At 52.9% G+C, this 12,420-nt stretch overlaps 1 protein-coding gene across 1 annotated transcript; it reads left to right on the top strand.

Annotated features, from left to right (window-relative positions):
• Nucleotides 1-4,783: 4,783 nt before the first annotated feature.
• On the top strand, nucleotides 4,784-11,512 carry MAPK11 (mitogen-activated protein kinase 11; the record flags this gene model as incomplete). Its single annotated transcript, XM_080938912.1, has 12 exons — nucleotides 4,784-4,899; nucleotides 7,383-7,512; nucleotides 7,688-7,746; nucleotides 7,837-7,948; nucleotides 8,049-8,078; nucleotides 8,165-8,212; nucleotides 8,293-8,407; nucleotides 8,763-8,834; nucleotides 9,027-9,106; nucleotides 9,761-9,839; nucleotides 9,919-10,092; nucleotides 10,436-11,512. 12 exons carry the CDS (start codon nucleotides 4,784-4,786, stop codon nucleotides 10,513-10,515), a joined length of 1,095 nt encoding a protein of 364 aa, XP_080795038.1. The 3' UTR covers nucleotides 10,516-11,512.
• Nucleotides 11,513-12,420: the final 908 nt, after the last annotated feature.

Raw genomic sequence — 12,420 nt, forward strand, 5'->3', positions numbered from 1 at the left:
GGACCAAGCATTTAAACAGAATCCAATGGGACTGTTCTCATTTAAACACCACAGTAGAAAAGAGCATTGCTCCTAATTCCCAGGCACAGAACAGACAGGGCTGGAGAGGTGGCTCCGTGGTTAAGAGCACTGACTGATCTTCCAGAGGTCCTGAGTTCAAATCCCGGCAACCACATGGTGGCTCACAACCATCTGTAATAGGATCCAATGCTCTCTTCTGGTGTGTCCGAAGACAGCGTACTCAGATATATAAAATAAATAGTTCTTAACAACAACAACAGAAGAGCAGAGACTGACTTAGATAGTACTCTGTCGTGCTAATGTGAGTTAAAATAACACATGAGAGCATCTTGTTCATTCCACAGTTATTTTGTTTGGCTGGCCTGCAACTTGCTTTGTAGACCAGATCTGTCTGCCTCTGTCTCTGGGGTTAAAGGTATGTGCCACCACACCCAGCTCTGAAAGCACTTCTGCTATGGGTATTATACTAGGCAGAGTATCAGCATGGATTTGGATGAATGAGTCTACCCTTGCTGAGCCTCCCGTGTTCTCCAGATACCTACTCAAATCAGTCTTCCACAACAGGAAGTGAAGTGATCCAGTTTGACTTGGGCTGGATCCAAATGCTATCTCTGGATCCTGTCCTTCTAAACTATTCCCAGAATGCATTGGTACATCCTATGTTTGGGAACTCTTGCTTGGGGGGGAGGATAAGGTCATGATTTATTATGAGCTCTCTCTGTAGCTGGCTTTCCCAAGGAGGGATGCAAGGCCAACAGCCAACATCCCCCAACATGGGCCCTCGAAGTGATGAGTGCTACCACGATCCAGCTCTTGTCCTAGAGATCTGACTAGCCAGGAAATCTGACAAAAGTGCCACTAAGTCTGCAAGAGAGCTAGGATAAAAGAATTGGGAACCTTGAGGCCTGGTTTCCAGAATGGACCTCTAAAGACCATCTCACAGGTCAGAAGCATACTGCTAAGCTTGGGGGTCTCCAGGTAGGGTATCCATCCTTACTCCTCCTGTTCCTTCAAGGTAAATAAAAGAGATCTGGGGCTTGTCCTGCACTGGGAACCATCAAGTAAACACTAACACAAACAAAACACACAAGAACAGAGCTAGAACTATTTTGCAGTGCTTAGAGATGGGGTAGACCATCCTTGAGTCGAAGCGGGAACAACAAACTCAGGAATGGACCTGTTTTCCTCCCTATATGTCATTTTCCTTCCACTGTGCTGGAGACAGGATGATGGGAAGAGGATGTACGCTTCACTACCTGTCCCTAAATTGGTTCTTTCTAGATTTATCTTTTACAAAGTGCATTCTGGCCACTGGCAGAATCTGGAATCTGGATGGACAAGCTAACCACTGGGGAACTACTGTCACAGCTTTTAAATGAAAAGGGGGCTTGAGGGTAGGATGGAGTAGAAGTTCGGGTTGATATTTAGGGCAGCAGAGAAGGAGGCAGGGTCTTAAACAGCGGACTTTTAGGCAGCACACATTTGTGTTTTGCAGTGTATACACACACACACACACACACACACACCTGCAACGTTCCGGCACCTACTTCAGGGCTATCCTTTAATGGGACCTCTAGCACTCAGGTGGCCACTCCCTGTACTGTTTGATCCCACACAATTCTCTGAAGGCACCTGGTACCTGTGGGTGGGTGCACCAAGTGGACAGAGGTGGCTGGTTTGCTAAGGATGAGAGCTAAGGCTGGCTAGGCCTCGGCTAGCAGTAGTCAGCTCTGAACACCTAGATTTGGGAAGCAGCAGTCAGGGAAACTAATCTGAGGCTCTCCTGGGTAGGGGACTGTTTTCCCAAGTCTTTATCCTGCCCCCTTCCTCACTTTCCAGTTGAGCCAAACTGGGCATCCTTGGGAATGTGGAGGAGACAAGGCAGGTTGCCCTGGTAACTGCCTGGCCTGGCCCTGCCCTGCTGCTCTACAGACAAAGGCCACTACCCTCCCCCTTGGCCACTGTGCGGGCAAGGTTCCCAACCCCCCACCATCATCACCCAGGCTCAGTTCCCCCCTGCTCCTCTTCCTTTAGCTAAAGCTCCATTAGCTTTGCACAAAACCTCAACCTACCCCTGGGAAAGGTGGCTTCTGAGCTTTATTGCCCTGAGCAATGGGGGCTGGGGCCACCCTCAGGTTCTCCTGCTAGGCTCCAGGATTAATAATGGCTCCCACAGGGAAAAATGATGCCAAGGATGGCTTGGGGCTTGGAAAAGGTCTTGTAAGAGGGGCTAGAGACTAAGGCTTAGACCTATTTCCTTGGCCACTTGTGTGTCCGATTATATTTCAGGATTCCTGTAGGTGCCTCCAGCTTGTTTTAGTTGGGCTGATAATGCTTGTTTCTTCCAGTCATGGTTTCTCTGCATAACCTTGGCTGTCCTGGAACTTATTCTGTAGACTGAGCTGACATGGAACTCAAGAGACCTGCCTGCCATTGTTTCCCCAGCCCCAGGATTAAAGGCGTGCACCCCCACCACCCAGTTTGGTTGGCGATTTTTAATTCATATTTTACATTATGCTTCTATTATTAAGATTTTGCTTGGCTGATGGTTCAACCCAGGGTCTCACTCCATTAGGCAGTTAAATACTACTGAACTATATCCCAGCCCTAATTCTTATTTAAAACTCAGATTTCTCATTAAAACTTTGCCTTTAAAAAGAGATTCCGGATGGGGGCTGGAGAAATAGCTCAGCAGCTAACAGTACTGGGTGGTCTTCCAGAGGACTTGGGTTCAAGTCTCAGCACCCACATGGCAGCTCATAACTAACTGTCTGTGCCTCATTTCAGGGGATCTTATACCCCCACACAGACATACACACAGGCAAAACACCAGTGCCCATAATATATAAATAAATAAATTATAAAGAGAAAATTTAGAAATCCGGGTTTGATTATGCGTATAGTTCCCAAATAGTTAAGTATTTTGCTCTTATTTAAAAAAAAAAAAAAGTTTATGCAACTCCGGGTCAGAGTTCTCACTTTTCCTGGGAGGAGGTGGCCCTGTCAGAAAACCCTGGTGCTCCAAACCCTATGGCTCAGGGTCGGAAACCATCTCTCAGTGGATACAAAGCTCTTGTACCCATGCTCACTGACCCCCTCCACTGCCAACAGGGTCTCAATTGCTAGTTTCATATGCATAGAGACCCTCCTGCCTTTGCTTTAGCTAGGATTAAAGATGTGTGCCACTGCATCTAGCTGTCCTGCCTTGCCTTCCTTCCTTCCTTCCTTTCTTCTGCCTTCAGTCGGGGTCTCACTCTGTAGCTCAGGTAGGCCATGAACTTGCTGTGATCTTCCAGACTTAGCTTCTCAAGCATTCATTTGAATTACAGATAGAAGCCACTACACTCTGTTCACATTCACTTTATTGGGGGGGGGGATTGGTTTAGAGACCGGAACTCTGCTTAGCTCTGGCTGTCCTAGAACTCAGGATGTAGATCAAGCTGGCCTGGTACTCACAGAGATCCACCAGCCTCTACCTCCTCATGCTCTGGGATTAAAGGCATAAGCTACCACACTCCACGTTTACTTTCGAGTGTGAATAAAAGTAGGGCCTAGGGCAGTGGTTCTCAACTCCCTAAAGCTGCAACCCTTTAATACAGTTCCTTATGTTGTGGTGACCTCCAACCATAAAGTTATTTTGCTGCTACTTTGTAACTGATGTTGCTACTGTTATGAATTGTAAGTATCTGCTTTTTCTGATGGTCTTAAGTGACACCTATGCAAGGGTTGCCCAAAAAGGCGGTGTCACTTGATGGCCTAAAGTGACATTGGTGAGGCCTTACTGGACATGAGAGCATCCACCCTGGACACCAGGAAAAGGGAGCTTTCTAGGCTTGGTGACAAACTGAACCACACCTGCCAGGGTGGTGGACCTCCTGGGACGCCATGTGCTAGTGTCCGGAGAAAGTCAGAGCTGGGGGAGTTTCCCAAATGTCAGTGAGGAGGGTGCTTCATATGGAGAAAAAAACCCAATACTGAAAAAAGATCCTTGTGGGGACCATACCTTGTGGCCCCAACCATGGTGCTGCTGCTGTCCCTGGTCCTGACTGCCCGCCGGGAGCTTACCTCTTCCAGGAGCTTCTGGACCGAGGTTAGGGCAAGATGGGGAGTAGATGTCTCGTTTGCTGAAGGCTCGGTCATTTACTAAAACCTAGTAAGTCTACTAGGAGGCGAACCATTAATACCAAACAGAGGCGTCCTCGCCCAAGCCACAGTGTGCCCTCCTTAGTGGGGCCCTGGGTTAACGCTGTGGCGCTGGTTTTTTAACCTAGAGCCTTTAATTCTTCCTGGCTAGTGTTTTGTTGTTGTTGTTCTGAAAGTATTATCACCACGTGCGAAAGCTCACTTTTGACAATTTCCCCTTCATTTCTGAGGAAGGGGACTGGGCTGGGGCCTGAGGAAGGGCAGGGGGAGTGCGTGATGTGAAGAAGGTGAAGGTGGGGGAGTACGAGCAAGACGGTCTGCTCGTCACCCCCATGGGAGGCAAGACGGCTTTCTCCTTTGTCACGGTCTCCGAGGGGCAGGAAGCTGCGCGTCTGTCTCCGGGAACCCTCAACCCCCACCCACTCCGTCCCTGTCTCCCCGCCCCCCGGTCGCCAGGCTGGGGAAATCCGCCCGGCCTCGGCCCCGCCCCACCGCCCCGCCCTGCTGCGCCGCAGCCCCCCAGCCCCCACCCCCGCTTTGCTCAGCGGTGCTGGGCGTGGGGCGCGGGCCGGGTGCTGCGCGGGGATCCCGGGCGCTCGCTCCAGCTGCCTCTGCGGACATGTCGGGTCCGCGCGCGGGATTCTACCGGCAAGAGCTGAACAAAACAGTATGGGAGGTGCCGCAGCGGCTTCAGGGCCTACGCCCGGTGGGCTCCGGCGCCTACGGCTCGGTCTGGTAGGAGCCGGCAAGGACCTGGTGGGAGCTGGGCGGGAAAGTGTGCGCGACCCTCCAGCGCGACGTGGGGTTCCCGGCGTGGGGAGGGGCCTCGCCCTGCCTCCGCCCCCGGCCTGCACGCTTCTGATGAATGAACGGGGGAGGGGGAGGGGACACGGAGGAAACTTTCCTACTAGATTCCAATCGCTGGCAGGTAGGGGGTCCTCTAGCGTCCCCTCCTCTACCTCCCATCCCTAGTTTCTCCCAGAGAGGGCGAATAGTGCGGCGTCAGAGCTGGCGGGAGAGCAAGTCTCTGGGGCCGCTAAATGGAACAGCTAGCCATCCGGGTTATTTCGGGCAAGGTCTAAGTAGCTGCAGGGTCTAACGTGCTCCCAGACCTAAGTATTTGAAAAGGGGCCCCCAGCGCGGTAAGGAGACCTTTCTTCTTCGGGAGACACCAAATTCTCCTGTGGATCATGCCCGCTCCTCCAGATTCCTAGAAGCTCAGCGGCTTGAGCCTAAGAAGACATCTACCCTCTTGTCTACACCCTACCCTAGTTTATCCAACAAAGGATCTCAGGATACAGGTAGGGCTTGGAGATCCGAGGTTAAGAGTCTTGATCAAGGCAGCACCTGGAATTGGAAAACGCTGCAGACAGTCCTTGTTAACAGGCTGAGCAAGGGCGTGGACACTGATATGTGCCCCATACCGGGAAGGGGAGCTGAGCTTCTCATCCTGGATCTTGTGCCATCATCAGAAGCCTCTTTACTGCTACTGGTCTGCTACTGAAATCCGACAGAGGAGAACAGTCCTCCTTTACAGAGCCCATAGCGAGCTGGTGACGGGATCTCTCCCCACGCCTGTAGCCTGTAAACCCGCCACTCTGAGACGTGTAGGCTTGTTCTGTTGACACTTGTTCCTTATCTCCTTCTCGCTTCTTTTTCTCTCAGGTTGTACCCAGGCCCTCCACAGCGAGTAGAGAGATAGAATACACTCCTCCACCACCCATACCCAAAGAATAGGACAGAAGAAGATGTTGTGTCTGGGATGCTCAGGGACTCAGCAAGTGGAGGAAGTTAACGCGAATTCCGTTTTAAAAATACCAAAATAAATTAGAGGGAGAGAAAGGACTGGGGACTTGGACATTGACTTAGATGGGGGTTGACCATCTAGTTGACCATCTAGGTTGACCAAGTAGGAGAAAGCCAAATTTCCCTAGGTCTGTCTCCACTGATCTGTGACCCTGGGTTTGGCTAGTCGCCCTGCTGAGACAGGCGATAGGATGCCAGCTTCTTGTAACTTGATTGTACAGACGTAATCAAGTAAGAGGATCATGCTGTTCTAGTGGCCACTCCCCCCACACCTCACTCCGGGAGTTACTTAGACGTTCAGTTTATCACAGGAAGCCACCTTTCCTCCACTACTCTCTAGTCCCACGAGCATCCTAGAGCCACCGTGTCCTTTCCCCATCTTCTCTCACTTAGTGGGAATGGGTGGTCTCCTGTCTCCATTCACTGCAAGGGAAAGGTACATCCTGAGACGAAGAGAATCAAGAGGGAGAGAAGGAACAGGAATTGCCAGGGAAACAGGCTGGGTAAAGATACTGTAGCTAGTGGAGCTCCTTCAGTGGGTTCATAGCTGCTCCAGTATTGGGGGCAGTGGGACCAGAACCTGGTAAAAAGCCTTAGGACCATGATTCAGTCTGCATGGTCTAGGCTCTGCCCATATAGAAGGCATGTTCTCCTTTACTCTTTTGAGGCTCCCCAGTATAGAAAGGTAAAGAGGTGCAGAGATGGTGGGTCCAATTTCTGGGGTAGTGGAAGTGTGCCGGGGACACCTCCATACCAGGGTTAAACGTTTCCTACTATCCACTTGCTCCGTTATAAATTGTGTGTGTGTGTGTGGATTTTTTGTGTGTTTGTTTTGTTTTCTTGTGAGACAGTGTCTCACTAGGTTTTCCGGCTGGTTTTGCACTCTTATCTCAATTCTCTTGCCCCAAGTCTCGCCAAGAGCTGGGATTACAGGCTTGCACCACCACACTCAGCTTCAATTACAAATCAGGATGCAATAAACACCTCTGGATAATCTTGCTTCCGCAATCTGATGTGCGGAGGCATGGGGATGGGGCGTCCAGGGCTTTGTAGGTAAGCCTCCCACGCATCCGTGAGGATGGAGGGGGTCTACTTGCTGTGGGAGAGCCTGTGGGTACAGTCGTGGTGTGTTTTCCATGCCGTGGCCTCGTTGTGAGTCCGGGTTTAGGTTTGGGCTTAAATCACCGGCGAAGAAAAGATACAAGCAAGCTCTGCTAGAGAATGCTGAGTCCACTCAAAGGGGTCTCCTAAGGGAGGTTCAGGAGGGTCGGCGCGGAGGCAGCGCGGGGCGAACAGGCGGGGACATGCCTCTTAGGTCTCGGGGCCAGCAGCAGAGGCTCGCTCCCGCACCCCGGCATCGGGTGGACTCAGGCCAGGCGCCCGCTCGCTCGCCTCATTCGCCCACCTTGCAGCTCGGCCTACGACGCGCGGCTGCGCCAGAAGGTGGCTGTGAAGAAGCTGTCTCGCCCTTTCCAATCGCTGATCCACGCGAGGAGGACCTACCGTGAGCTACGCCTACTCAAACACCTGAAGCACGAGAACGTGAGGGGGCCGGCCGGCGGTGTTGGGACTGAACGGCGGGCGCCTCCTCCTGGGGGCGGGAGCTACGACTTGGGGGCGGGGCCTTTGGGGGGTACGGCCCCCATGTGGGTGGGGTCCAGGCCAGCGGGGCGTTGCCTACAGCTGAGCTGTGGTCCTGCCTCGGTTCCCTGACCAGGTCATAGGACTTTTGGACGTCTTCACGCCGGCCACATCCATCGAGGATTTCAGTGAAGTGTGAGCGACCTGGGCAGGCGCGGTGGTGGCCCTCGGGAGCTTAGTCGGGGAGGGGATGGCGAGACTCTGTCCTAACCCCTGACCTCGCAGGTACCTCGTGACCACCCTGATGGGCGCCGACCTGAATAACATCGTCAAGTGTCAGGCACTGAGCGATGAGCATGTTCAGTTCCTTGTCTACCAGCTACTGCGTGGGCTGAAGGTGGGGCACGTGGGCTCTGGGGTTCCCCTCTCGTCGACCGCTCTTGGTTGGGGCAGAGCGAGGTGGAGCCTGGGCTCACCCGGTCTGCCCTCCTCTGCAGTATATCCACTCGGCAGGCATCATCCACCGGGTAGGTACAGCTGTGGGCGAGGGTGAGGGTCACCCGCTCCGCTCAGGCTCATGGCCGCGCCACGCTGTGCCCTGTGCACCCTGCAGGACCTGAAGCCCAGCAATGTAGCCGTGAACGAGGACTGCGAGCTGAGGGTAAGAGTGGTAAGGGGCGCACGGATAGTTGGGGACACACAGAGAGGTAGGTGTCTTACATGATACCCATGGTCCTCCAGATTCTGGACTTCGGGCTGGCACGCCAGGCTGATGAGGAGATGACTGGATATGTGGCCACACGGTGGTACCGGGCTCCAGAGATCATGCTGAACTGGATGCATTACAACCAGACAGGTGCTGGCAACCCTCAAGCAGAGGCCTTGTCCTATAAGGATGGGCCAGCAGTACCCACACTATGGTTTAGGGAGGCTGACAAAGCAGAGGGATAGGAAGAAAGGCTGAAAGGGAGGAGAACGTGCCTGGGGCTCTGAGAGAGGGGCAAGGGCTTGGTGGGGCCAGCTTTTAGAAAGGCTTCTAGCTTGGTGGGTGTCCTCGTATGCCCTGTCTCCCGACAAGGTATAGAGTAAGGGCTCTACTGGTCTCTTTGGTCTTGCTTATTACTGAGGGTGACTGGGCTGTCTCCTCCCCAGGCCCACAGGAAAGATTTGGGGCGTCAGACTGATATAGTCTTCTTACTCTCCCCCAACAGTGGACATCTGGTCTGTGGGCTGCATCATGGCTGAGCTGCTCCAAGGAAAGGCCCTCTTTCCTGGAAATGACTGTATCCTTGAGGAGCAGGGTCAAGCCGGGGTCCCCTTCTCTGGGGTGGGAGTGGACTCCGACCCTTTTGGGAAGTCTTCCCTCTGCCCTATGCCACATCACATGGGGCTCCCTGTCCTGAGCCACAACTCCACAGTGTACCAGGGGCTGGGACTGGAAACACTGGCCACCAGGTGTTTCCTGAGCTAGGTAGACATCGACCAGCTGAAGCGAATCATGGAGGTGGTGGGCACACCCAGCCCTGAGGTTCTGGCAAAGATATCCTCGGAGCATGTGAGTTAGTGGCCATCCAACTATCGTTCGCTCTCCTGACCAAGCACCAATCAAGTTGGGGAGGGAGTAGTAATCAGAAAAGGGCATCTCGTGTGGGGAACATGGGCAGGGAGGGATAGAGCTTGTGCTAGGGACATCCAACCCCTTCAGAGAGAAGCGGGTGAAGCAGGAGGCCATTCCAGGTAGCAGCGACACTGAAGACAAAACTATCAATGCTCACAGACTCCCCTGGCTATAAACAGTGAGGCAAGGAAGAGCAGAGAATGCTGGGAACATTTGGCTTTTGTGGGCACCATCTAAAGCCAAGTGAAGGTCTGGAGCCCCCATACTTTTTTTTTTTTTTTTTTTTTTGAGATGGGGTTTCTCTGTGTAGCCCTGGCTGTCCTGGAACTCGCTCTGTAGACCAGGCTGGCCTTGAACTCAGAGATCTACCTGCCTTTACCTCCTGAATGTTGGGAATAAAGGCATGTGGCACCACTGCTCAGCTAGGGAGCTCCACCCCCACTTTGAGAGCAGGAGTCTGGCTTGCTGGGGCACCTACCAGGCCTTTTGGAATGAATGCACCAGAGCTGTCTTTCAAAAGACCTTCTGCTCAGTTTAGGCCAGGACAATAGAGGTTAATTAGTCCTTCAAGCCCTTCTCATGTGTCTCCAGGCCCGGACATACATTCAGTCTCTGCCTCCCATGCCCCAGAAGGACCTCAGCAGTGTCTTCCATGGGGCCAACCCTCTGGGTAAGGACTGGGTACTGGGTCTAGGTTGGGCTTCAGGTCCAGCATTGGATATGGTGCTAAACCTCACTCGCTCCTGCAGCTATAGACCTCCTTGGAAGAATGCTGGTGCTAGACAGTGACCAGAGGGTCAGCGCGGCCGAAGCCTTGGCCCATGCGTACTTCAGCCAGTACCATGACCCTGATGATGAGCCAGAGGCGGAGCCCTATGATGAAAGTGTTGAGGCCAAGGAGCGCACACTGGAGGAGTGGAAGGGTGAGCACATGGGTGGGGGGATGGGAAAGAGCAGTATTCATGAACCTGAGAGCTGCCTTTTCTCAGAGCAAGATTTTACCTGTTTCATGCAAGGAACCCCCAGAACTTCCCCAGTGGTCTGCGACAGGGGTGGGTTCGGGGGCGTTGAAAACATGCCTGTGCTCCTGAGTGAGACATGTAAAGGTGTGTGTGTAGCAGAGGTTTGGAGGGCAATGTGGAGCCGACTCTGGTTCTGAGCTTAGTGGTGGATGTGGGCTAGGAAACAGATACCCTGCACATGCTGGTGGGGAACGAGGCTGTGGGCAGACAGCAAAATCTTACCTCCTCTTTTTCATTCCCCCAGAGCTGACTTACCAGGAAGTCCTTAGCTTCAAGCCCCTGGAGCCACCACAGCTCTCTGGCACCCATGAAATTGAGCAATGACGCATGGCCTGAGGGGGGAGGCCTGAGCCTGTCCCCTTTCCTCAAGAGGTGTCTCTCAGGCAGCCCTGACACTTAACCTGGGACCCCCTTGCCTTGACAAACTCTACACATATACACATGAATGCACGGATGTGTACATATGCCTGCCATTATGTGTTGGAGTCTGGGCAGTAGTGTTTCTGGACCTACCTTGGGATCTCAGTGTATGGGATCTGAGTGTGTCCCTGTCCAGATCTCTTCTGTTCTTGAGGACTATCTGGATTGGGAGGAAGGCAAATGGGCCATGGCCCCTGGAGACTCTGAGGGAGCGAGAGTCACAATGGTTCGAGATGTCCAACTAAGAAGTGAGTGGCTGAAAGCTAAGGCAGGCCCAGTGCCCCACCCAACTGAGTGGCGTTTCCGCTGGGGAAGGCTGAGACTATTATCAGATTAGCTCTCTAGTCAGAAAAGCCTGCTGAAGGTTTGTGGTGGCCTGTGATTTGTGGGCAAACGGGCATGCAGCGTGCACCCTGGAATACACATCGGAGCAAATGCAGGCATGTGCTGGTGTGTATGAATCTGTGAGCACACGGGAGCCAGCAGCCATTTTTTAGTATGGCACCTAAGTTGGAGACACTCTTGCCTCCTCTCCCCACAAGTTCCTGTTTTCTGATGGGTCTTGAGACCCACCCAGCTATGAACTAGGCTAAGGCTCTGAGAAGTGCCGAGATCCACTAGTTTAAGCAAACATAGGGTATAGAAGTTGCAGCAGGATCCTGATCCAAAGGCAAAGGGCCAGCTGGGAGCCGATGATGTTGGTGGTCTAATCTCAAGGACGCTAGGTGGCCAGTGCCCATGGATGGAAACTTGGATATCCTTGCCCCGGGACCTTGATTCAAAGCTGACAAATGTCTGTCCACATTCTACCTCCACCTACCCTTGAAGCAGTGTAGCTGGTCTGGGGTGCTGTGGTTTGTGAGTCAACCCTTGCCTTCCCATCTCCCCAGAGAGAAGCTGACCAAGTAACTTTTGCAGTAGAGCTCTGTTTGAAGACATGTTGGGGGTGTGACTCCTCCCTGAAGAGATGATGGCCTGCTATCAGGGACCAGGGGGCTCTGGATGTCAAGTGCCTGCACCAAGAGTGCACAATAAAGGGGTTTCCCTCTTGCTTTTGTTTGTGTGGAAGGCTCCAGATCCCATTGTTTCTACTGTTCCTGCTTCCTGGGGCAGGATGGGGGTGCGGTCTTTGTGCTTGGTACACTTCCTGCTAGCGCTGCAGACATTGCATTTATTGAACCCCTTGATCACTCAGTGAGAGCAGTGGTCATTTCTAGTACTGTCACAGCTTCATAGAGGAGTCAAGAACCCAGGAGACTAGTGCAGGACAAGACCCACAGGTTAGAAGGGGCAAAAGCTGTAATAGCCACTACTCTTTGGTTCCTGCTGTTTTATGTACATTAGGAATGGTGGACAAACTTGGCTCCCTCTTACTGGTGAGGCTGGGGGTTGTCCCTGAAGAAAAGGTCTGTTCTTCCTCAGAGATCGGACAGGATACGGGAAATAGCTTCCCTTTCCTTCCTAAGGCGAAAAGGCAACTTTAGCCCAGGATATAGCTTGTGTATCATGCCCATGTTCTGAATCTTGGACAGCCAGAGGTCTTAGTCTGGCAACTGGTCCAGGGGAGAAACCTAGAAGGCAAGAGCCAAGCCCATTGTTGGGGGACTGGGAATGGGAGCAGAATCAAATGCATGACCCTAGTTCCAAAGCCTGGTCTAGATCAGTCCCCTACAGAAAAGGAGGGGAGCTGGGAAGCTTTGGGGCAGACACGGGTGGGTGTCTAGAGGCCTCCCAGGGCATAGGATCCAGGCAGATGTGGCTCGAGTGGCCTCGAGCTTGTCCCCTCACTCTTGTCAGTTTGTGGATGTA

The sequence above is a fragment of the Micromys minutus genome (genome assembly GCF_963924665.1).
Source record: "Micromys minutus genome assembly, chromosome: 27".
Classification (NCBI taxonomy): Eukaryota; Metazoa; Chordata; class Mammalia; order Rodentia; family Muridae; genus Micromys; species Micromys minutus.